The sequence below is a fragment of the Chelonoidis abingdonii genome, chromosome 15, assembly GCF_003597395.2.
Source record: "Chelonoidis abingdonii isolate Lonesome George chromosome 15, CheloAbing_2.0, whole genome shotgun sequence".
Lineage (NCBI taxonomy): Eukaryota > Metazoa > Chordata > Testudines > Testudinidae > Chelonoidis > Chelonoidis abingdonii.
In genome coordinates this window covers 48,246,505-48,273,377 of record NC_133783.1, presented here as the reverse complement: position 1 = coordinate 48,273,377, position 26,873 = coordinate 48,246,505, and the positions used below count along the sequence as shown (strand labels likewise).

Below are 26,873 nucleotides of genomic sequence, written 5' to 3'. Positions count from 1 at the left end.
CACCCCCTTAGTTGCCCAGCTATCGTCGCGCTCAGACACTCGGGCTCCTGAGGCGACCCTCAACTGCCCCTCTCCAGACCTGGAGCAACCTGTGGAATCAGCACCTGTGGTAGGGGCTACCCCAGGCGTCCAGGAAGAGTTACCCACATCTGAACAAGGAGCCACCTCCCTCCTGGCTCTCCCAGTGGAGTCATTTTCATCCTGCCCTGACGAGGCTGTGGCTGGCACGTCCACATCTGGTCCACCTCCGATGGACTTTAGAGTCCTACAAGAACTACTTAGGCGCATAGCCGTTAATATGAACCTCCAAGTTGAGGAGATTGTGGAGGAGGAGGATCCCACTGTGGACATTTTAGGCCCAGAAGGGCCTTCCAGAGTGGCCCTCCCCATAAATAAAACTATTCAAACCAATGCCAAAACTCTCTGGCAAACCCGGCTTCCATTTCCCCCACAGCCAAAGGGGTGGAAAGAAAATACTTTGTCCCCACTAGGGGATATGAATACTTTTTCACCCACCCCGCCCCATGCTCGCTTGTGGTGGACACGGTGAATGCAAAAGAAAGACAAGGCCAACAAGGACCCGCTCCCAAATCAAAGGACGTCAAAAGGCTGTACGTTTTTGGAAGAAAAGTTTATTCTACTGGTGATCTCTCACTACGGATCACGAACCAGCTGGCGATCCTCAGTAGATGCAATTTTAATTCCTGGTCTGTGGTCCTTAAGTTCCAAGACCTTCTCCCAGCAGAGGCTTGTATGGAAGTGGGGGCCAATGCTGAGGAGGGAAAATTGGTAGCTCGAACCTCCTTTCAGGGTTCTGTTGATGCTCCGGACACGGCTGGATGCACTCTGGCATCTGGCATTGCCATGCAGTGGAACGCCTGGGTCCAGTCTTCAGGACTTCCATCTGAGGTGCAGCACGCTATCCAAGATCTCCCCTTTGATGGTCAGGGCCTGTTTGCAGAGCAAACTGATTCCCCCCTATGTACCTTAAAGGACACAAGAAACCCTATTAAATTCTTGGTTATGCATACTCTGGCTAACCAAAGAGAGCCGTTTAAACCCCAGACCACTCAGCAACGTCCCTTCCCACCTAGACCCAGGCAGGACTTCTCCCGTCGGAGAAGCAGGTACTCTCGACGTAGATTGTCATATCACAGATACGGTTTTAAAAAACATTTTAAAAGGCTTCTCATTAAAGCTAAACCAGTGTATTATACAATTTTGTATGCATGTTGAAAGCATAACTTTCTGAAGTTATTTTCATCTTTTCTTCCATTAATAATTGATACTAGTGCTGGGGTTTTCTTAATCCTTAGTGCTTTTGTGTCATAAATAGAAAAAAATCAATTTATCCATCTAATATGAAATTTTATACTACCATTGAACGTTAGCTGTATTTGTTTGAATGACCCTTCAATAGAACTACAAAAATATTCTTAAAAGGGTTAGTAGAAGCTTTAGAAAATTGGAAGTGCTTCTGTTATAGTTATAAAAGAGTCAGACGGAGGTATGATTAATATTGCATCTTCTGAAAATATGTTTAATCATATTTATAAAGTAAACAACATAATGAGAGATACCTAATTGGGAAAATTTAATGTAAAAGATAAAGAAACCATGAATCCACATTGGACTACTGAAGATATGGAGATGGATGCCAGAGGAATTACACTTATTTTTTTTTTTAGAATTCTTTTTTATATTACATCAGTGTGTATTTTTTATTTTGATTTCAATTGTTTTAACTTTATTGGAGACTTAAATGATCACTGGCAAGGGCTTTTAACACCGCAAACTTCTTGTACCCATTTTAGAAGTTTGATAACAGAACATATTTTTCTGTTGACTTTGCTCAATAGTTTTAGTTCAATTCAAAAACATATCATAAATGTTACTTAATGGTGATAGGCATCATTTATTGTGTAGGCAGAGCTCTAAGAGGCTAGCTTCAATCTCCTGATTTAATTCTTAATAATCTAGGAGATGTTTCCTATCCAATTCTAACAACTTCAAGAGAATGATTAAGCTATGTAGGATATTGCACATTAATCTTTGCAGTTAATTAAAATGCCTGGAATACAGCAAATTTTCCTTTAGTATGAACTCTTACTTCATCTCTAAAATATAGGTAAAGGTTTCTGATTTTTTTTTATTTTAACTGAAAATATACAATTTAGAGAAAGACATCGCATGCACCTAAGTGACAACTAAGCTCACAGTGCCCTCTAGAACAATAGCTGAATTAAAGTGAGAACATTTTGGAGTAGGAACTGTCTTTCTTTTACGCCTGTACTGTGCTAACACAATGGGGGCTTGATGCCAACTCTGGTCTCTAGGTGATACTGCAATACAAATAATAATGATTAAATTCTCTAGAGGACAGAAGTGTTCTTGTAGAACATATGCATGTAAATACCCTTTGGGTTTTAATTTTGCAAATATATGTTTTTTGTGGAAAGACTGGTAGCTAAAATCTCTGACTGTATTTTATTCGAGGCATGTAATTAAACTCATCTGTATTGAACAATTATTTATTATTCATATTACTAATGCACTGAAGTCTTAACTGCCATTTCAGCCCCATTGTTTAATGAAACTGGTTCGTTCTAAATTCCTCTTACTCTTAGTTCTCTCTCAAGTGAAAAGATTGATAGAGAGAATATGAATTCACTAGAGCCTTGGTTTAAGAGTGAGTCTAATATAGGCTGATTGCTCCTTAAGGGAGCTGTTTCACAAATGTGCTCCAACTACCAGAAAATTTCCTTACACTGAGACAAATGTACCTACTAGAGATCTATCATGATAGCTTTGAGAACATTATTGATGCAATAGATGAAATGTCTTATACATGGGGATCTGGCAAAAGTGGTTCTTTTACTTTTGTAGACAAAATGTATGGTTAACAGATACATGAAATCATGATGGCCCCTGAGATTGAATCTTGCAATGCTGTTCCAGTTGCATTTTCTTACAACTGGTTCAGAAAGTTTTACATAAATATGCCCAAAACATTAGCATATTTATATCTGCAGTGACTCAGCAAACTGTGCGAGGAAATCCTGAGGACCTAAATAATGCAAAAAAGTTTTTGTGGCCTGAGTGACCCTTGGCTCTTGCTGGAGAGTGTTTTTAAAGCTGTCCTGAAATCATCTCCAGTTTTTTAAAATGAGCTCTGTTTCATGACTCATTCTGGTGTACTTTAAGGACATATGTGAGTTTAAATTCAAATCTATCTACCAGGATTTTGCACATAATACTGTGCTCGCTGCCATATGGCAAGGAATAAAGGGAAAAAAAATCATACCAGCAATGACAAAAAGTTATATGGGAAACTATTTTCTGAGTGTTTTTTTTTTTATGTGAGCATGCCATAGGAAAGAGAAGTGAAGACTTGCAGCCTGTGAAAACCTTCCCCAGTCAGACAAAGCAAAAAGATGACACTGCTTCCTCAAACATGACACTATTGTGTACTGGGTTTTTAATGTTGGATTAGAGAATAAACTGGAGGGCAGTTTATATTGGTGTGGGCAAACAACTTGTATAGTGATGATCTGCTTGTCATTGGAGAAACAGTGGCTTGTTGAGGATGGTATTTTACTCCTCTTTCTATGCCTACCTTACATTGCATGAAAATTGACAAGCAGTGGTGCATAGAAACATACTGTGTTCTTCCCTGGTTGCTGGCATTGAAGCCTAACTAGTATTCTATTCAGCTGTTTGACACCATTCAGAAGGGAGAATTCTATCACAATTATGAAAATTTTATATTTCTACTTGGACATCTTAATTTCCAACAGCTTGTCCACGGTTTTCTAGAAAATATTTTGCTGAGCTGCTGTTGGACAATGTCAAACTGCTAGTTTCATGTTGGACAGTTATGCTCCGAATGACCAGAATTGGCATATTATGTATTGGTTTCAAGTACCAATGTGGAGCTTTCACTTTGCCATATTTGAATTTAGAAAAGCAAGAGCCGTCCTTTCCAACGACTCACTTATATGTAATATATGATATACTATAATAAATTTTGAGTTAATGCATTAGCATTTTATTACTCCTGGGTAACAATACTAATTCTGAACTCAGAAATGTTGAATTTTAGTGAAGAATTTATTTTTAAACGATATAAAGATAAAATTGATGAAATGCTTTAATTATGTTCTGATGCAAAAATGATAACTTAATTTTAGATACCCATTAAAAAAAAAACCAAATTGGGTCCATTCTCTCTCATAATGGTCAAATACCTGTGAAAAAAGGCAAGACGATATACAAGGTACTGGACACAGTTCTGCTGAAAGTGTCTGTCTGGGCCATACCAAATTCAGTGCCATTTCAGCTTCTCTTTATTAACCTTCCTCAAAATATTTTGTTACCATTACTGAGATTCTTACGTTTTGGCACCTTAAATGTGCAAACTGATTTTTCTTTAAATACAACTAAAGTACTTTTGAATTAAAATCAAAATGTGTGGAAAGAATATAAATTTGGGGTTGAAAATCATATTAATTTTGGCTTTTTTTCCTCTTTGTCCTAGTTAATTTTCTGTGCTTTCTTCCATAAGTCTATTGTAAAGTGACAAGATTCCTTCCCTGGCTAGATTCAACTTGTTATCCACCAGAGGATTTAAAAACTGTAATGGAGCTATAGGTTCTTAATCAAAATCTTAATTTCCCTGAAAAGTGCACATTGATCAGAGCTATGGACTTTAATGGTAAAATAGCTCCTAAAAAGTGCTATGTATATAAAATCCATGAACCTTATGTTTTTAACAAATAGATGTAGTCTACAAAACCAGCTTAGTGTAACTCTTAATTGGATCAGATAAATGGATAGTAGTTTTATGACAAAGTTTTGGAGAAAGGAAATATTCCAGCAAAAGAGAAGTCATTACTCATTTGCTATATTAAAACTAGAACAGTTGTCTTAATTAGTGCAATGAATTATTAGTTTCTTCCAGAGTTGTTAATATATGCATATGACAGTAACAAATAATTATATTGCTTCAGCAGTGCAAGCATTTACAATGGGAGAGAAATTCTTAGTAAATTTGGGTGTCCTGGGTTGCAATAGATCATTATTAACATGGACAGATGGCCAAATGGCATCAAAGGGAACAGCAGTATTACTAATCCTTATTTGATAAGTGTGAGTTGATGACTAAAAATCTAGAACATGCTTCTGTTCTTTTAAAGAGGACTGGAAATGGCTACTGGGAATAATAATGAATTATAGGAACACCACAGAGTAATTATAGTATACAACAACTTTGCAGAAATAATACAATTAAATTAAATCATAGAATAGAATAGAATCTGGCAACGACAAAGATTTGTTGGGCTTCCTAATCCATCTCCCAGGCATTTCAGGATATTCCCTATAATATACTAACTGCTGATATACAAACATAAAATGTTGCATGTTTACGTGAGACTGGAGTTTCATTGTCATATAATGTCAGGTCGTCAGGTACCTGTTGTATGGGGCATTTTTCAAATCTTTTTGATTATTCACGCTCTCCTCCCTCTTCCTTTGTCCTTAATGTTGATGGGAAGGGAATGTGTCTTCTTATTACCACCTCTACTAATTCCTGGCTGCTTAGAAGCATGCAAATGCATCCTGGCTGCTCTGGACTGATCTGTTTACCCCACAACTTTGTGTCCCAGAACGAACAGGGTGCTCTAATATCAAACCTCTAGGTTTCATATGGCCTACATTTATGGCCCACTTCTACACTGTGGTGAACATGCTCTGCTCCCTGTAAGCTATGTCTGTGCCTGAGATTTTGGGCAAAACTTTCCTATTGTTCCTCAATCAAAACTTCTTCTTGACCCAACAAGAGACGGTGTCAAGAAGATCATGTCTAATGGAGTTTGAAAATAAAGATCTTGCATTAATATCACTTGATAACTACATCTTTTTTATTTTTATCATACATGTATCCTGCTTTTCACATTTTGTTTAAATAAAGAGAATGTTTCTATAAAATATTTTTAAAAAAAGCTATGTATTTGTTTCAAAGTGTAGAATAAGCTATAGAGTAATTCTGTACTAAACTAGAACATTTTCTAGGCTCTCAAAAATTTCTGCTAATATGCTCCATGTATTCTATTCTGATGACAGGGGCATTGAGTGGACAAGCTTGACTGGTTTTCTTTCCTTTGCCACATCAACGCCCAACAATTTGGGATTAGTAAGGAATGAACTGCAGCTGGTTGATCTTCCAACAGGTTAGTGTCTTTTGTGACATCTGTATAGATTGGGCTTGGGAAAGTGGCTGTAACAGAACTGCTTGTTGAGGCATACCCAGATTTGTATTTGACTTCAGTGACAAAATAAATTATGCTTTATCCTGTTGTCATGGCGGAAATAACATAACTAAAAGGAATTGAGCTGATTCTGTTCTTCCTTGTCCAACCATAGGGGTAAGTGCCTTTTAGATCTGTGCAAACTTACTGAAGGTTTGGTCCAGCCTAGAAGAATTTACCACTTATCAGCAACAGAGTTAGCACCGTTTCAGCAACTTCCTTCTTAATTAACTCCACATGAAGGCCATGACAAAACATGTTCAGCACCAGTTCTTATGTATGACTGTCTCCAGATGTATTTTATCCACAGATTTCTGAAATGGTGCTGAAAGTGGTTTGTCTTGATCTAAATTTGCATTTATGCCATGTGCAGCTGAAATGGTGCTGAACCCTGTAATGATACACATCAGCAAATGCATAATTATTGTACTACGTGCCTGGCCACTGAGAGCAGAATTTGGCCTAAAAATCCTGTGACCTTATGTGAAAGAGCAGAACTCAACTTTCAGATCCCAATCTGAGTATATAGAGCTGTTGGTTTATAAACAAAAAAGGTTATTTGATCAGGAAACACAGGCACATAAACGACAGACACAGAGAATAGATTTTAAACAGAAGACCACAACTTTATTTTTTTAACAGTGGAGAGAGGCCTTATGTATCCCAACCCCTGCTGTGACATATTAGACATTTAACTGAGTCTAGTAGAGGCTTACAGGATTCCTACCATACATAAGAATGGCTATACTGGGTCAGACCAAAGGTCCATCTAGCCCAGTATCCTGTCTTCTGACAATGGACAATGCCACATGCCTCAGAGAGAATGAATAGAACAGGTAATCATCAAGTGATCCACCCCCTGTTGCCCATTCCCAGCTTCTGGCAAATGGAGACTAGGGACCCCATCTCTGCCCATCCTGCCTAATAGCCATTTGTGGACTTATCCTTCATGAATTTATCTAGTTTTTTTGAACCCTGTTATATAGTCTTGGCCTTCCCAACATCCTCTGGCAAGGAGTTCCACTGGTTGACTCTGCGCTTTGTGAAAAAAATACTACCTTTTGTTTGTTAAAAACCTTCTGCCTATTAATTTCATTTGGTGGCCCCTAGTTCTTGTGTTATGGGAAGGAACAAATAACACTTCCTTATTTTAGTTTCTCTACACCAGTCATGATTTTATGGACCTCTGTCATATCCTCCCTTAGTCATCTCTTTTCCAAACTGAAAAGTCCCAGTTTTATTAATCTCTCTTCATATGGCAGCTGTTCCATACCCCTAATAATTTTTGTTGCCGTTTTCTGAACCTTTTCCAATTCAATATATCTTTTCTGAGTTGGGGCAACCACATCTGCACGCAGTATTCAAGATGTGGGTGTACCATGGATTTATATAGAGACAGTATGATATTTTCCATCTTATTATCTATTCCTTTCTTAATGGTTCCTATACCGTATAACTAGGGCTGTCAAGCAATTAAAAAATTAATTGTGATTAATTGCATTGTTAAACAATAATAAAATACCATTTTATTTAAATATTTTGGATGTTTTCTGTATTTTCAAATATATTTATTTCAGTTACAACACACAGTGCTCACTTTATATTTATTTTTTATTTTAACTATTTGCACTGTAAAAACTAAAGAAATAGTATATTTCAATTCACCTAGTAGTGCAATGTCTTTATAATGAAAGCTGAACTTACAAATAGAATTATATAAAAAATAACTACATTCAAAAATAAAACAATGTAAAACTTTAGAACCTACAAGTCCGCTCAGTTCTACTTCAGCCAATCGCTCAGACAAACAAGTTTGGTTACAATTTGCAGGAGATAATGCTGCCCATGTCTTGTTTACAACATCACCTGAAACTGAGAACAGGTGTTCTCATGGCACTGTTGTAGCTGGCATCGCAAGATATTTACGTGCCAAATGCACTAAAGATTCATATGTTCCTTCATGCTTCAACCACCATTCTAGAAGACATGCGTCCATGCTGGTGATGGGTTCTGCTCGATAACGATCCAAAGCAGTGCTGACTGACGCATGTTCCTTTTCATCATCTGAGTCAGATGCCACCAGCAGAAGGTTGTTTTTCTTTTTTGGTGGTTCGGTTCTGTAGTTTCTGCGTCGAAGTGTTTCTCTTCTAAGACATCTGAAAACATTCTCCACACCTCATCACACTCAGATTGTGGAAGGCACTTCAGATTCTTAAACATTGAATCAAGTGCTGTAGCTATCCTTAGAAATCTCACACTCGTATCTGCTTTGCGTTTTGTCAAATCTGTCATGAAAGTGTTCTTAAAATGAACGTGTGCTGGGTCATCATCCGAGACTGCTATAACATGAAATATATGGCAGAATATGTGTAAAACAGAACAGGAGACATACAATTCTCCCCCAAGGAGTTCAGTCTGAAATTTAATTAACACATTTTTTTAACAAGCATCGTTAGCATGGAAGCATGTCCTCTGAATTGGTGGCCGAAGCATAAAGGGACATATGAATGTTTAGCTTATCTGGAACATAAATACCTTGAAACACCGGCTAGAAAAGTGCCGTGTGAAGGCCTGTTCTGACATCTGGGTGACATTGTAAATAAGAAGCAGTCAGCAATATCTCCTGTAAATGTAAACAAACTTGTTTGTCTTAGCAATTGGCTGAACAAGAAATAGGACTGAGTGGACTTGTAGGCTCTAAAGTTTTACATTGCTTTGTTTTCGAGTGCAGTTATGTAACAAAAAAAAGATCTCCCTTTGTAAGTTATACTTTCATGATAAAGAGATTACACTACAGTACTTGTATGAGATGAATTGAAAAATACTATTTCTTTTGTTTATATTTACAAATATTTGTAATAAAAAATATAAAGGGAACAGTGTACACTTTGCATTCTGTATTGTAATAGAAATCAATATATTTGAAAACGTAGAAAAGCATCCAAAATATTTAATAAATTTCAATAGATATTCTCTTCTATTCTATTGTTAACAGTGCGATTAATCATGATTGATTTTTTTTTAATCGCAGTTATTTTTTTCGAGTTAATCACATGAGTTAACTGCGATTAATCAACAGCCCTACATAAAACCAGTAACTCAGAGTAGACACACTTAGGCTCACCCTTAGGACTCAGCTCACTTCTGAATCCCTTCTACCTCCTGCCACGTGTGGTGGTAGAGGTTGCCAAGAGAGGGCCTCAGTCTGCAAAGACTTCTATGATTCTATGACTTCAGGTCTCTCCTTTTTCCCCTAGGCAAAATGACAGCCAGAAACATCCTGGATCTCCTTTAACTCTGAGAGTTGATCCCTTTTACCTTATCCATTCAGGCCAGCAATGATCATGGTCACCGGCAGGCACAAGAGGCTTTAAATAGGCAAGTGGTGGCTCACAAGAGCCAACCGGCTAGTTGGTTTGTCAGTCAATGGCAAGACAGTGGAGCTGGGAATGGAGAGGGAAGCTCCTGCAGCCATGCAGGGGCTCTTGTTTTCACCCCTCCCCTCAGCATTGTGAACATCTGCTGCAGTCCATTGAAGATCCCTCCCCCATTAACTTCCTACTTACAAACTAAGCATACTTGATATAAAAGTTACTGGGAAAACAAATGATACCCCAAAATGTCTTGTTTTATGGTATAGCTGTACTTTAAAGTTAGAATCTAGTTTGTGACACATGTATGATGCTACATTATAAGCTGATATTCTACTGAAATCAATGTTCATTCTTGGTTTTAATATAAGATTATTATTTAAAAATACTTTTTGAAAATAAACTTGCTGCATATATGTAATAGATATTTTAACCATAAGTTTGGAAAGTTGAGACAGTTTCAAACAATGTGTTGCAAGATCTTTATAATCAACTTGTTAGTAAATTGTCTGTGGAAAGCTCTTTGGCCTAAGTGTCAATCTCTCAAACACCTGGGGTTAAGCTGGGTGAAAAGCCCATCTGTGATCTTTCTCTTACAGAGAAATTTGATTTGGAAGATTAGAGAGCTCCTAGGAATGGGGAGCACTTTCACTAATTTTAAATTTGTTTTAAAATGTATAAACCCAGAACCATTTAATTTCTAATTGAAGACCCTGAATCTAGTAACGCACCAATAATTCTAAATTACTTTATGTGGCATGCAAAACTTTTAAAATGATATAAAAGAACCTTTCTAATTTTATGAGCACTTCTAAGGCATTGCACAAAATAACTGTTAATCTAAATTTGCTATTGCATTTTTTTTTTTTTTTTAATCTTTTATAAAACCAAATGAGCAGTTAGGAGAAAAGAAGTGGAAAACATATTTGTGACATTATAGCTAAAAGAAATTTGGTTTCCACTAAACTTTATTCTATAGAAATTCCTAATAGTAACAAAACTTTAAAAAAATAAAAAGGTAACAGAAGATGTTCAGCTGTGTTCTCCAGTAAACTGAATTAGCTGTGAGTTTTATCAGATGTTGACAATGACTGACCTTCCCCTTTCGTCCCTTTAGTAGCTTCCTATAGTAGCTGTTATGGACTTCCCAATTTACTATTTTATCAGTAGTACTGTAAGCGCTAGAAAAAGAGTCTGCATGTAGGATTGAAAAAAATTAGCCCAGTTGTGCTTTTGCTAAAGTTGCCGTTATACCTTTAGTATATAAATAATGAATGTTAAGAGACCCTGAAGGTATTTTCTCAGTTATGAAGAAAACAAACTTTAATTTTCTACACAGGCAGACCTTTTGCTCTAGTGCTTATGGTTCACTGCTGACCTCATATACTCCATCCATGCTGGGCTATTTTCACTAAGCAGGAAGTCTGCAGCCATAGGAAAAGTACTCTTGGGGGAATTTTGTGCCAAAAAATTAAAAATTCTGTGCACAATATTTTAAAATTATGCAGAATTTTGCATATTTTATTTGTCAAAATGAAACCAGCCTGATTATATTGTGTTAATTATTTTGGACATTTATTTCAAAATATCTGTAAGCAATTATGTCTGTAACAATACAGACAACAAAAGAGATTCAGGAAATGTTTTTTGACAGATTCTTTACTAGGCATATTAATATGGAACTTTGAGTAACAGTTGTATAGGTCATATAAAGCTTCACTGAGAAAAGACAGTAAGTTTCATTATTGGTATTCAGCAGTGATCAGTTCCGTTTTGAAAGTTACAGTTTACAAGTACAGGAATGCAGTGATTCCGTGAGTGCAGAATGAGTTAATACTTCATTGGAGAAATACTTATACATTTCTTATAGTCAAAAGGAGTTAAAATACAGGGGCAGAATGTGTTTCTGGTATGAAAATTGAAATCCATTCAAGGTTTCCTTCTGGAGCAGTCAGTAAGTAGATATGAAATATTGTCTATGAGCTACAACTCAAATAACTCGCTTAGATGTCAGTATTTGCGTAATGCCAATCAGCACTACTGGAATTAATGCATGATTGGCATTACGCAAATACTGACATCTGGAAGTGAGATTGTTATGGGGTATTTTCTCAGGCAGTAGAGACTATATTATGTTTTAGTGTCTAGAAAGCAAATAAAAAGTTGAATAACTGTGAATAGAGAAGCAGAGGTGTGACAGGTCAATTACAGGGGTTTTACTTCTGTGGGGTGGTTATTGTATATTCTCTCTTTTTTTCCCCCCATATAACTTCTCTATTCTAGGCAGGAGCATTGCATTTCGTGGGGAACGAGGCAATGATGAACCAGCGATTGAAATGATAAAGGTGTCTCATTTGAAGTAAGTAGATTAGCCTTGTAAAGCTTGTGTTATCTAGTATTGAATTTTCAGGAGTAACAGACTGAAGTAAATGGCTATTGAGGAAAGACTCTGCACAAGGAGAAGGTGGAAAAGAATATGCAGATTAATCAAAGAAATAATCTATTTTTACATATGTTTTGTTACTACAGGCTTTTATTAAAATATGAATATTTATGTAATGGACGTTTTCACAAACTTCAAAATCCCACTGGGTGTCTAGAATAATTAAGGAGAATGTTAGTCTAATAGTTGTATTTTGATGTCCAGGGCCACTAGAGAATGGTTGTTATGAAATTTTTTGCAGAGTTTGTGTTTCTCCATGAGTTTCAAGGTTTTTTTAGAATCTAAACTTTAAATAAAATCAGAAAGTTAGGATTGCACATCAATGTCTTCCTGTGTTTTACACAGAACGTAACACAGTTAGGCCCTGCAGTTGCCACCACAGTTACAAATCAGTAGGTTCAGTCTGAAGAAAGAGACGATTATTAGGTGAGAACAAGAAAGGAACAGTTTGACTGGCTAGAGATTAAGATGGGTTAGGAAAGACGCTATTTTGCCTTCAGTTTTAGGGAGAAGGTAGAGTTGATAGCTTACACAATATTAAAGTGTGAATTTTACTTTTAAAACATTCAATGTGAAAAAACAAGGAAACAGTTTGTATCCAAGTCATAAAAAGTTACTTTGCAAAAGTCCATTGCAGACTGTGATGTGACAGAAAACTGCCCAGAAAACAGGGAGTTAAGTCTAGAAGGGGTTCTCTGCATTTGTACATACCCTTATGAGAAGGCAAAGATCCTGGACTAGAGACTGCAGGGTCGTAATTCTCCACAGGATGAAGGCAGGACATTCCTTAAGAATAACGTTTTGGAAGGCAAAAGTGGCAAATGAATTAGTAGTAAGAGGTTTTCATATCCATTCACTACAGGACTGTGGTGTGAAGTCTTCTGATTTTTTGGTTTTTTGTAAATATAATTTAAACAATATTGGATTCAATATAATTCTATAAAAGGTTTTATTATAATTTTTTTTGTTTAAAATAGCTGACAACTTTTGTTATATAATAATAAGCATTCAAATATGGAGAGCTTACAATCTAACCTTGTTCTCAGCAGTATGTTATCTTCAATAGAGGTAGAGAGCATAAATTCTATAGCTAGGCAATCTTGAGATCAGATTATCCTCATTTTATTATGGTAGAACAAACTCAGAATAGCAGAATAAGTCTTTTTAAAAGCCCATTGAAATAGCTAATCTGTAAAACACAGTTACGTTTTCTTGTATTAATATTTGTACAATGAGAGTCTGCTAAACATTTATTTCCGGAAAACGAGTTTTTGTCAAATCAGTCTATACTATTATCAGCTCTTTGCTTTAGCAGACAGATTTAGAAATGAAAAGGTCTTCCATTTAAATCTAAAAAACCTGATATGTACTGTATAGTATAGATCCTAAATTGGCTGGGTAAGAGATTGTTGCAACAGCATCAAGTTTAACAAATTCACATTTTAATTCAAATTTTCTTCTTCTCATTAGTCTCCATATCTGACAGGAACCTTATGATAACAATGGTGTTTTTTTTATTAATTGTGGCTTATGGATGTTTATATATCAGGAAATATGGTAAGAAGAGTTTACGTACCAGTTTTTGCAGCAGTTTTCAAAAGTAATTCCACACATACCATGCACTACTAACCTATGATAGTGACCAAAAGTTTTGGATCATTTCGTTCCTAATTCTGCAATGAACTCTAAATGTTTGTTCCTGTGAGGAAAGTCAGGGGGATTCTGAATGGGTGTAGCAGTCCAGTTCCACAAAACTTGTTGCAAGATCGCAGCCAGACTAAATTTGTTAAGTGTCTTTTCGCCCTCTACTTAAAACAAACAAAAAATACCACTACACAAACTGGAATGTAGTAAAGGTCTCATTTATTTCAGGCAGTACTTAGCTGTAGTATTTAAAGACAAGCCTCTGGAACTCTGGGATGTCAGGACGTGTACTCTTCTTAGAGAAATGTCAAAAAACTTCCCTACCGTGACTGCTTTGGTAAGGAATCCAATCTGTTGATTCTCATTTGAAATGTAAATGGTTATTAAATTTGTATATCTTGAAATAATTGATTTTTTAAAAATTTCTCTAGTCTACAAACACAGTCTGACTTGTCTCCCCTACTCTTCTCTCACAAAATAGCTTATTAAAACATAGGGCTTGGGTTTTTTTCATAAAAGTAAATCTGTAGTGGACATCATCATTATTAATCAATAAAACTAGGAAGTAAAAGGGACATATTTTCCATTTTCCTAATTAAAATTTCTCACAGGAATGGTCACCTACTCATAATTTGAAGAGCTTGAGAAAGAAACAGCTTGCAGCCCGTGAAGCCATGGCCCGACAGACGGTTGTGGCTGATACAGAACTTAGCAGTGTAGAATCTTCTGTGATCAGGTATTGCCCATCACTGTCTCATATGATATAGTAATACATCAGTTATTCTTCAGATGAGTTTTCTTACTCGAGATTGGCGCTCGTTAATAGTGCTGTTTGGTACGTGCCATCCAGATGCTCTCCCATGATGGAGGTACTCTCAGCTATCCTGTTAAAGCAACTTTGCAGGATCCTTTGTGCCATTTGAACAGTACAAAGGAGCTAAAGAATGGGCCAAAGTCTAGCACTTGAACATAGTCCCTTGATTTGACTGCTGAGTAGGAAAAGTTATCTCAACAGACTTTAGCGACCTACTCCTTGAAGTAAAATTTTAATTTGCCACTTATGCACTGTCATAAGTGTATAAACCAATTTGTTATTTCAGGACTTATTCAGACCGTTCTCAGGGGAAACACTCACTTCTGATCTACTGTCTATTTTTATGTATTTGTTAATTGGGGTCATGACCTCTTATATCCATTTCAAGGGGGAAAAAAAGGCCACCGTTGTCTAATTATCTTTCTCTTAAAGCTTATTACAGGAGGCCGAAAGTAAATCTGAGCTGAGTCAGAACATTTCTGCCAGAGAGCACTTTGTGTTTACAGATACCGATGGGCAGGTTTATCATCTCACAGTGGAGGGAAATTCGGTAAAAGACAGTGCAAGAATTCCGCCTGATGTGAGTTCGGTATTTTTGTATCATCAATGCTGTAATTTGTTTTCATAGCTACTGCTGCAGAAAACAGCATGCCATTAATATTAATAGAGATATGCATTTTAATGGCAAATAATTACCAGAAATCAATAGTTGGAAACATGAAACCAAAAATATAAGATGTAAAACATAAACTAAAATTACTGTTTTTTAAAAAAAGGACACTTAAATTTTTGTAGGGATATATAATTTTATGTAAATATTCAAGCAGTGCTCTTATTTACAAGAGCACATTAGTTTGTTATATGTGTGATCACTATATTTACTTGGAAAGAACAATGGAGGATTTTTGTTCATTGTGTCCCTATTTTGCATAATACATAAATGAGGGAAGCTGTATGCAGATGTTGAAGGTGTCTTAATCCTTATGGAAATAGTAAATACAGCATTTTGAAAAAAGGAAAACACTCCATTTATGCTACTGTAGAATGTTTTTTGTCTCTTTGTCTTTATACCTGTACAGAAATCTAAGATACACTATCATACTCGGTTTAAGAAAACAGTAGTTTCACTTATGTATGTTGAGACCAGGCATTAACCAAGTTAATCATATAGTAGGCATCTGGTAGCAACTACTATACGTAGGAAAACTATTTCCATAGTTTGCCCAATTAACATACTTTGATTTTGCAGATACTTTATCCCACTGTTTTGTGGGGAAATGGAGGTATATTCTTTCAGGCAAGATAACAGAAACAGCTGAAATTAAATTTCAAATGTGGTGTAACCGTGGTCCTCCATGAGCACTAGCGCCTTTGCTTTGTTTGGGGGTGGAGACACTTTTAAAATAGTTTGTGTTTATAAAAAGCATTTCTGAGAACATTCATGTTTTTTGGATAGAGCAGGATGTATGTAGGGGGTATTGGACATCTTTGGTCATCTGGATTTTTTTAAATTGAGCCGAATGAAGCCCTGCCCATTTTGTGATATAATTGCACACATTTCCCATAAGACCTGACCAGGGTGATGATGTGTCAACTTTGAAATGTTGTCTCATAAGCATGAGAAATCTCTTTCTATTATTTTTGAAAATCACAAGGAAAACAAAGATTAAAAAAAATACTTACGTGACATTAAAGGCTGTGTCATTAATTTTTATACTTCCTGACTATGATTCTAATATTCCAACAGCAAAGTTAACTTAGACATGTAGTATTCCTGTGTTTCTGTTTAAATGTGTACATTATATATGTCATAAGATGCATGCCAGTAAATATACAAAAGTTCAAAATGAACAGGTTGATATTTCTGCCGGAGCCTTAGTTTATGCATTGTGTGACTTGTGATTTAACCATTCATCCTTAACATTTCACTAAATGGTTAATTGCATTTAATATGAACATATTTAGGCTTGTTTCTGCAAACACACATATGAATAACTTTACATGTATTAACAGCCCTATTTTGCTCAGCGGAACTATTCACATATTTAAAAATGTAAGCACCTGTGTAAGTGTTTGTGGGATTGGAGTCTAAGTCTATTTTCTCATTTTCAGCGGGGACCGGTACATCAGTCATAGCCCTGGAATACAAGATTTGCAACACTAGATCAGGTTACTCGTCGATCAGTTCTGGTAGTGTGCCTCTGGTAGTCGCCAGTGACTATTCCTTCACAAGAAAGTGAAGCCTACCTTTTGTCCAAAACACTATCACATGCTGCTAAACAGTTGTGCAATGCTGCATGTTAAATGCATGTGATGGGATTTAAGATAGGGGAAATGTTTGAGCTTTAACTTGTACCTTGAAGCAAGACTTGAATGAATTTAGCTTATAGTGGCATACCTAAGTACAGAATGTTGTTACTGGTCATAGTTATGTATTTGAACCAGAGATCTGTAGTCAGAGTGGATTTCCATTTTTATTTTCATTCTTAAGATACTTTAAGCTGCAGATGTTCTGTTCATTTGCTTTTTTTGCTAATAGCATGTGCAATTCTGCTTACTTAAGGGCCTATTACTGAAGTGAATGCAAATTTGCCTTAGTAAGGAGTATAGAATAATATCCTACAGTTCAATAGCCAAGTCTTAATTTTTTTTCTTAAATAAAAATAATATATATGGATATATACCTATCTCATAGAACTGGAAGGGACCCCAAAAGGTCATCGATTCCAGCCCCCTGTCTTCACTACGAGGACCAAGTACTGATGTTTGGTCGGTATCCCTAGGTGGCCCCCTCAAGGCTTGAACTCACAACGCTGGGTTTAGCAGGCCAATGCTCAAACCACTGAGCTATGCCTCCCTCCCATTATTTCTTCATGGGACAGAAAAAATAAACTTTATGTACGATCGTTATGCAGTGATTTAGTGGCTAAACCAATGATCCCTGTAACCCCTCATAACTATAAATGACATGTAACATTCTCAGGTTAGCCCCCAGTGGCTAGTAGTCAGTCTTACTAGAAAACGTTTTATGGCATAATTGGTAATATATACTCTGAAAGGGATTGAAACCCAAGATCACACTCTCCTGTGGCTCCTAAAGTAATCGGTTTGCTCTAGGAAAGATGAAGGCTTCCTTGTTGAACAGTTAATGGTGCTTGCCCTGCAGGTACTTATACCTCTATCTATTTAAAAAAGCTGTTTGTCTTCAGACTGCTTCTTAAAAATACACATGTTGCAACATTAGAAACCCGACTGTTTCTCCATTTGACTCCTCTTACTCCATACATTTAAGTAACATTGTTAAATGTTGCTCATTTTATTATCCCATTCTCCTTGTTTAGACAAGCAGTCAAAATATTGCAAAACTCCTTCTGTTCCATGTGACAGGTTGTCTGTTTTCAGAGATAGTGGTGGCTTTCACAAAGAGAGACCAGGTATTAAGGATCCAGTCTCTGATGGCTTTAGTAAATAATTTAGAGCAGACTTGGGCACAGGGGAGAGAAAAAAACAAGTAATGGAAAAAATGATGCTTTATTGTGTGATTTCTCCCACCTCCCCGGGATTTAGTGAAAAATTATGTATTCCCAAGAGTACATTTGCAGAATTTAGGAAAAAGGTAGTGAGTGTTTACCTGCTGTTACATAACCAAAGCTTTTTTAAAGACAGAGGTCTGCTGAAATATTTTCTTATTTTATGTATACTGTGTGAATATTGCTTTAACAATACAAAAGTTACCCATATAACCATACAGATATTGTATGATATTTATGTCTGGTAGTTTAGAAAGAAATTTTAAAATATATCTGAGCATTACAAGTTGACTAGGACGGAACAATTTTGTAGATGTTCTTCATATACTTTGAGTTTTAACTTAAGAGAAAAATAGTTCTCTAGAAAATCTATAAAGTTTGTTCAGCATAATCCAGTAACATAAAAGTATTCCAGACCAGATGTCTCTTGAGAATTATTTTTTTCTTAATTAATACTTCTCAACAGAGTAAATGTTCAGGAGTAAAGCAAATACAAAATATTGGGATAAAGGTACTTAAATACATACAAATCCCTGACCTGTTTCTAGAGGTGTGCTTAAGCCACACAATTTGGGTTTCAGACAGTCCCAAGTTCTGGTGCATGGTCTTGGTTTTGGCCAGCTCTTCATCATTTTTGAATAATGACCCTAAACTATGGTTCATGACAGACAGTAGTAAATGGAACCCTTACTGATGGTCCATGCAGAGTTGACTGGATGTATGGTGCTGAATCTCCTTGTCAGCTTCTAGATTTTATTAAAAGAAGCTATAACTATTTTAAATATTTTTCTAAAACTACTTTTCCATATAATTGTTATGGGCCCACATGCTTTCCTCTGACACAGTTTAAGATGCAGTCCAGCTTATGAAAATGCTTGACAACCCCTATTTTAGAAGATTAAATGACTGTTAGTTCTCACTTTCACTTTACAGAGGTTATAACAATCAAATTAGAATATAGGTTCCCTGACTCTGTTATGGTTGTAGTGAAAAAAACTCATTGGAGACTGTAACACGCTACGCATAGCTCTGTGTGTCTCTTGCTTATGGCTGCTACCCACAGTGAGGCAGGAATCTTTAAGCATTGGCACTGTCTGTGCCAGACAATGGATTTTTTTCAGAGACAGTTTTAAAGGTAAATAATACATTATAACCTGTCAAATAAGGAGAAAAATGTTTGCAGACACTTTTTAGTCATAAGTTTGGAGGATGTCACTTTTCATGTTGATGTGATGGGTTGTTTTTATATCAGGAAATTTGTGGAAAACATAACTATTTATCTAGGTACTTACATGGACCTCGTCACCATAGAATCTGAGCACCTCACAGTCACTAATGAATTTTGTCTTCACACCCTGTGATTCCCACCCGATACATAGGCAGATTAAGTGATTTGCCCAAGATCACACAGGAAGCCTTTACTGAGCTAGGAATTGAACTGAGGTATCCTGAGGTGGCCTGTCTACTAGATCATCATTTTTCCTTCTTCTGAGGCAAAACAGAATTATTGGCTGGAAAATGCATTATCTGAGCTACACATAACACTTTGTTTCAATCACCGTTTTTATATTGTGACCTGGAAGTTAAAAAAAAAAAAAAAAAAAAAAAGAAAGCTTGATACCAATTTGTAGAACAAGAAATATTAATATCTAGGTGCAGACTAATTATAGCTTTCATCATTTTAGATTAAAATTTCATGTTGTATTTCAGTGTTCAAAAACTGAATGTTGCATTCTAGTGATTAACCCTTGTGTGAGTTTCTCTTAAGTTAGTCATTTGTTCAGCTGTAATTTCTTTTGTAATGGCATCAAATCGTGAATTGAACAGAAAGGGCTTGGGTGTCTACAGATTTGTAATGGGTCAGAGCTCTCTTTTTGTGACCTTTTAACAATTTTTTGCTTCTCTGCAGCCGCTTTCCTGCATCAAACATGAAGGCTCAGATAAATGTATCTATCAATTTGGAATCCTCTTATTTCTGTTTCCTAGTACTGTTTGTTGGTTCTGTGAGTGTTTGATAATTGAGTCCTGTCACTTGGGGTTTACATACCTCTAGGGACACAAAAGCTTTTGCTCTAAAATCCCAAATCTTTCATTGCTTTAAAACCCCAAAGGTGATAATACAAAACACTTCACTTCATTCAGGACAAAAAGCCTTCAAAAATATGATGTGGCAGATTCTGTCCTCTGACCCAGAACAACTCCATTAAATTCAACTGAATTGCTTTGTTGTACCAGAGAAGAATTTGGCCTGTTAGATTTACCCATTGTGGAAAAAGAGGAACTATCAGTACTGATATGTTTATGCCAATGTATGCTATTATTAATTACACAGTTTCATTCTTCTTCTTAAATACTTGCAGGGAAGCATGGGTAGCATTACTTGTATTGCATGGAAAGGAGATACATTGGTTCTCGGAGATGTTGATGGAAACTTAAACTTCTGGGATTTGAAAGCAAGAGTATCCAGGTATGAGTGTGAATAAAATCTTACTAATTTATATAAAATGAAGGAAAGGTAAATCATTTTTAATTTTTTTTTCTCTTTAGTAGATGATTGTGTGTTGTCTGAGATAACTATGCAAGACTGTATTTTTTAAAAGAAAATGCTCAGTCATGTCCTGGCAGAGAGTGATTAACCAGAGAGATATTGGGCTATGTTAATAAATTTATAACTCCCGTGCCAGAAGGTACCATTGTGATCATCTAGTCTGACCTGTATAACACGGTCCATAAAACTTCCCCAAAATAATTCCTAGATCAGTGGTTCTGAAACTAGGGCCGCCGCTTGTTCAGGGAAAGTCCCTGGCGGACCGGGCCAGTTTGTTTACCTGCCACATCCGCAGGTTCGGCTGGCTGCAGTTTGCCACTCCAGGCCAATGGGTGCCTCAGGAAGCAGCGTGGGATAAGGGATGTGCTGGCTGCCCTTCCTGCAGCCCCCATTGGCCTGGAGCAGCGAAATGCAACCAGTGGGAGTCATAATCGGCCGAACCTGCAGATGCGGCAGGTAAACAAACCGGCCCAGCCTGCCAGGAGCTTTCCCTGCACAAGCGGCCGCCCTAGTTTGAGAACCACTGCTCTAGATCACATCTTTTAGAAAAACATTCAATCTTGATTTTAAAATGGCCAGTGATGGAGAATCCACCATGACCCTTGATAAATTGCTCCTATGTTTATTTACTCTCACTCTTTAAAATTTATACCTTATTTCTAGTCTATATTTGTGTTTGCTTCAATATCTAGCTATTGGATCTTATTGTTCCTTTCTCTGCTAGAGTGAAGAGCTTATTTTCAAATATTTGTTCTCCATGTAGGTACTTCTAGACTGTAATCAAGTCACTCCTTTTTTCTATCTGTTATATGATTATTTTTTTTATAGCTGCCTTCACTTACCCCTAAACCAGGTATTTTTTTAAGCAATATGACTGTCTTTCTCAGTGTGGGATTGTGGCTTCTGGGGCATCTAGTAAAGTTTCCTTAGACAATTCCCAATTATCATTCACGTTTTTCTGATTAAATTCTTCTTCCTGGCTGATCTGGCTCATAATTGGTGTCAGCTTTGTGAAATTGGCCTTTTTAAAGCACCAAGTATATACATCACTGCTCTGGACATGATGAATGTGATCAAGTCATGATCACTTGTACCAAATTCATCATTAATTTCTGGTTCTGTGATATAGAATGTTCTCACTGTTGTAAATTGGTATAGTTCCACTGACTTAAATGAAACTGACGATCATTCACACCGACCAGAGATCTTGTCTGTTATGTTTAATCCAAGCAAGATTATTTCATAATAAATTTTGATAACTAATAGTATTAAATGTTCTGACATTTTCCCCGCGACCACTTTTTTTTTAATAGCGCTGTCAATTTTTGATATTTTGTGGGTTTTTTGCTAATCTATTTATATAGCGTTGGATGATTAATTCTACAAATTTTATACAGGATCAAAGTGTAAATGCTTAAGGGAGAATTTATATTAACAATTTATGGCATATCTGTTCCTGAGAATGAAATTGAACCTACTGTCCTTTTGTCCCCAGGGGGATCCCCACACACCGAAGCTGGGTGAGAAAAATACGCTTTGCCCCTGGGAAAGGAAATCAAAAAGTGATAACAATGTACAATGATGGAGCTGAAGTTTGGGACACCAAAGAGGTACACATCTATTTCTTATCAGTATTCACTTGTGTGCAAAATATGCTGCATTGAATTAGAGAAGGTTAGGTGCCCAAGCAATCTGATTAAAATAATACTGAATCTGTTGCTGACATCTGTGTAATAGTTACCCAGCCTTTCACAAAGGACTTTTAGTTTTTAGTTTTTCAATCTGATTTCAGTTGAGAAGTGCCTTTCACTATGACAGCCGACACTCTATTGAAACATACAATTTTACCACTCTTCTAGTGAGTTTGGGTTGCATATGTTGTTTTGAACTCAGATTTAGAAAGAGAAAAATCTCCCTTCCAAAAACTTTATCAAAGTTTAATGAACATCTACATTTATGGAATTGTAAAGTTGTCTTCTCTTCAGAGCTTGGTTTTAACTTATTAGAGGATATGAGAAGGCCAGACACTTGATATTTACATTGGCCCTGCTTCTCCTCTCCTGCAAGAGAAATCTGTATTCAGGAAAATTGCTCTTAAAAATTCTGGGATTCATCTTATGTAGTTGGAGTTTCATTCCTTCCTCCAGAGGTCCATAGACATTTGAACTCTATTGATTCCACAGGCAGAGCAGGCTGTGACTCTGTAATCTTTTCCTCCAGGAGTGATGTCTGAGGAATGTTGATGCTACTGGTTAGTTCTCCCTGCAGCTGTTCACTCCCTCCTTTTGTGAATGAAAGAAGGTTTTTTAAGTAGAAGCCTTAAAATGCTCATTGACTTCCAATCGAAAATCTGTCAAAGTCCCCAGGAAAACAACTTGCGAGAGCCACATCTCCTTAGATCTGTCTCTAGAACTTCTTCCTTATCTATGATGCTCCAACTCTGTTGTAAGTCTGTAGTGGAGCTTCATTGTCTTCAGTGTCATGCCACAGAGCTGTTGCTTCACTGCAAGCCACTCTAGTAGACTGGAACAGTGTAAAGGGTATCTGAAAAGCACTGTATCTAGTGCAGGCACTGCAGAATTAAGCTGCTGTCTAAAGAGCCTTTCCCAAGCCCTTGGGGCAAGGCTGAGGAGTGGGGACAGCGTGCATGTATCAGAACAGGGCCTCAGAATGCAGCATTGCAGAGAGCGCCATGGCCCATAGGGCAGCCTACTCTAACTTGGGCTGGCCCTCAGAGCTCTCTAAATTATACTGGGGCCTTTCCAGCCCCCGAGCGTTCCATGATCATGAGGGTGCAAAGATGCCCCCTTAGCCCTTCCAGCTCCATCTATCTTGCAAGTTCTGTGAAACGCCTCTGGGAGGCACAACACAGAATCTTGACCAGTGTGATTAACAGCATTACTAAAAGTGAAAATGTCTTAATATTTCAAGGTGCAGATGGTAAGCAGTTTAAGAAGTGGAAGAAATGTTAACTTCCGAATACTGGATGTGGATTGCTGTACCTCAGACAAAGTGATCCTGGCATCAGATGATGGATGCATCAGAGTTCTAGAGACAACTATGAAGTCAACATGCTTTAGAATGGATGAACAAGTATTAACAGGTCTGAGAGATCTCAACAGCACCTAAGGCTCATATGCTTTTGTCAAGGTTTTTTCCCCACTTTGAACTTTAGAGAGCAAGAAGTGGGGACCTGCATGAACATTTCTAAGCTTAATTACTAGCTTAGGTCTTGTACAAGCAACGGAGCCAGAACTTGGACATCTGGCACCACTGTCTCTTCCCCCAAAAGCTTCCCTCCGGGAACCAGACCGACCCCTTGGTCTTAACACAAGGAACAATTAATCCACTCCCCTCTCCTTTCTCCCCCCAGATGCTTTCCGCCTCCCTCGGTTGCCTCTCGAGAGGCTTCACATTGATCCAAAATCCTTGGATCCCTAAAACAAGGAAAAATCAATCAGGTTCTTAAAAAGAAAGCTTTAATTAAAGAAAGAAAAAGTAAATTACTCTGTATCGATGCGAAAATGCTTCTACAGGGTACTGTAGATCATACAGACTAGAGGACCCCCCCCCCCCCCAGCCTTAGATTCAAAGTTACAGCAAACAGAGGTAAAAAATCCTTCCAGCAAAAGAGAGCTTTACAAGTTGAGAAAACAAACATAAGACTAATCCGCCTTCCCTGGCTATTACTTACAATTTTGAAACATGAAAGACTAATTCAGAAAGATAGGGAAAGCCTGGAATGATGTCCCGTCCCTCTCAGTCCCAAGAGCGAACAACGAACAAAACAAAAAGCACAAAGAAAAGACTTCCCTCCGCCAAGATTTGAAAGTATCTTGTCCCCCTCTGGTCAGGTGTCAGCCAGGTTTACTGAGCTTCTTAACCCTTTATAGGTAAAAGAGACCTTAACCCTTAACCGTCTGTTTATGACAGTTTTGAATTGTTTCCCTTTTGCTACAGACCATAATATATTTCATTTTGAAACCTGTTCAAAGTAGTCTTTACTGTTTAAAACTGACATCAGTCTAAGCCAGAAGATGAAGTAGCTCACAAACACCGGAAAATTTGGGGAAATGGATCAATTTTATAATAGGTTATACAGCTTTTGATATTTCTAAATAACTCATGTTTTGCTTTTTTAGTTTTATCTGCATAAATATGCAGCAAATGGATATATAAATTCATTGCGTCAGAACAGTAATTCACATACACAGCATGTTTGTGATACATGAAAAATTGCTTTTGTTATACTACTGTATATTTCCAGAATTTGAATCCTAGTCATTGACTGGTTCAATGGATGGCCAAAGTGGATGTTTCCATGAAATTGTAGAAGTGTGTCAGTTTGTGACAGCCTTATTATCTGACTTTTTACAATATTTTTAGCTAGCATAAGTTCTTATAAAAAATTGATTTTACATTATTTCATCTTTGGGGTGAACTGTGCAGCTAAAATGGTTAATACATTAAATCGTGAGTTGAGGATGATTTCAAGTTGTGGGTTAATCCCATTAAAATCATTGGGACTACTTGTGAGAGTAAGAGTATCATCATTTGATGCTGTGTTTGATACATATTCTGATTTAATATACAGTACTTTGCTAACTTTGTCTACAATAAAAATGGATTGTTTTTTTCCTATTATGAAGGCTATAGTTTTGACGAAAGACAAGTAGTAGTGCGATCAGCATCATTGAAGGATAATTTAGTTATCATAAATTATCTTTTGAGACCTGAAAATTAAATTGTGTAAATGCATATTTGTGTTTTTAACCTGTGGTGCTTAAAGGACAAGGTATCACTGAGTCCAGGAATTTAGTGTGATTGAAAAAAGGATTAGACATTTATAGCAATAATGAAAACACTCACAGGTTACATGAGATAAGATAGAAAATATAAGAAATAAAAGTTGTCAAAGTTTTGTGTTTATACCAACCACTAACAGGTGGAGGTTAGAAAGAAACTTCCCATAGGAGCAGATAATTCAATGATTTTCTAGGACAGGGAATCTAACCCCTTCCTCTGGAGCATCTTACTAGTGTCAGAGACTAGATACCAGACTAGATGGACCGCCAATCTGATTCATTATGGCAATAGTTAGGCACAAGTATCCCTACTGACCAGTCTTTTGAGGCATCAGTATAGATATACATTTAATTTAATTCTCTCCCTATAAAATCATATTGATGCTTCCTGTTTTCACTGCAGATATTCCTGAATACTGTGATAAAGACTCAGTATCACTGGAGTCCATAGTAATTGTGATGTATAAGGATGAGGCATTCTGGCATATCTTGCTTGAATTTTTTTCAAATCTGCTTTATAGAAGCATTCCGCCACATACATCTCTGCTTAACTCAAATTTCACTTTTACTTTGCAAATTCATCTGCAACCAGATTTTAACTAAACTAAAAGCCAAAGAAAGAGGAGATCAGGTTCTGATTGTAAATGTATAGTGACTAACTGTATGTCCTAGAAAATCTTTTTGCTCGTGTAGCAGCAGACTTTCATGTGCAATGATCCATGCTGTACATCTGGGATTACAATCTGTCCCAACATCTAATATTGTATCTTCTCGCACAGGCAGCTACCAATACATTTTTTATAGTTGTTAAATGCTATGTCATTAGAGGGTAGCTACTGGTAGATCTTGACTATGACTCATTTTCCTCCTCACTTCCTTTCTTCTTTTTCAGAGCCTGTGTGGTGCCCTTATCTCCTTGTTCCAAGGGCCTCATTAGCTTTAAAAGCCTTCTTGCTGCATCAGCCATGGAATGATAAATATACTCTAGATATTTTACACATGTAAGGCTTTATTTTCAGTTTCTGTTCAAACTTTTAACTATTATCACATGCAGATCTCCTATGTATTATTTGGGAGAAGGTTGTTAAATGGGTGAACTTCAGCACTTAAAGAGTAGTTGGAATGGAGGGCAGTACTTCTCTGTAATCAAACAAGAGGGATGTGAGGTCAAAGATGTTTTATTTCAAGTGACACCAACCTACCTTCATCTTTGAAAACAGACCTTAAGTTTTTAAGACAATAGCAATTGTCTGTAGTCAGAATTAGAAACTCATGCAACATATTGCATCAAAAACCAAAAATGTTTTCATTCTAAAAGCAGGTGATCTCAAAGTTAGAGGTGGCCACAAGAGAGTAATTCCAATTGCCCTTTCCCCTACACTAGTGAACATGTTTCCTCTTTAGTGATGC

General features: G+C 36.8%; 1 protein-coding gene across 2 annotated transcripts in view; it reads left to right on the top strand.

Moving 5' to 3' along the window:
• The window catches only part of WDR11 (WD repeat domain 11), a 76,080-nt gene that overhangs the window by 32,913 nt on the left and 16,294 nt on the right, over positions 1-26,873 (top strand). For both annotated transcript variants that reach the window (XM_032776720.2, XM_032776721.2), the window contains exons 12-20: positions 6,124-6,230; positions 11,963-12,038; positions 13,995-14,103; positions 14,378-14,502; positions 15,013-15,160; positions 20,471-20,577; positions 22,154-22,268; positions 23,590-23,761; positions 26,356-26,464. In XM_032776720.2, coding sequence (XP_032632611.1) covers positions 6,124-6,230; positions 11,963-12,038; positions 13,995-14,103; positions 14,378-14,502; positions 15,013-15,160; positions 20,471-20,577; positions 22,154-22,268; positions 23,590-23,761; positions 26,356-26,464 — 1,068 coding nt within the window. The remainder of the gene's footprint in view (positions 1-6,123; positions 6,231-11,962; positions 12,039-13,994; positions 14,104-14,377; positions 14,503-15,012; positions 15,161-20,470; positions 20,578-22,153; positions 22,269-23,589; positions 23,762-26,355; positions 26,465-26,873) is intronic.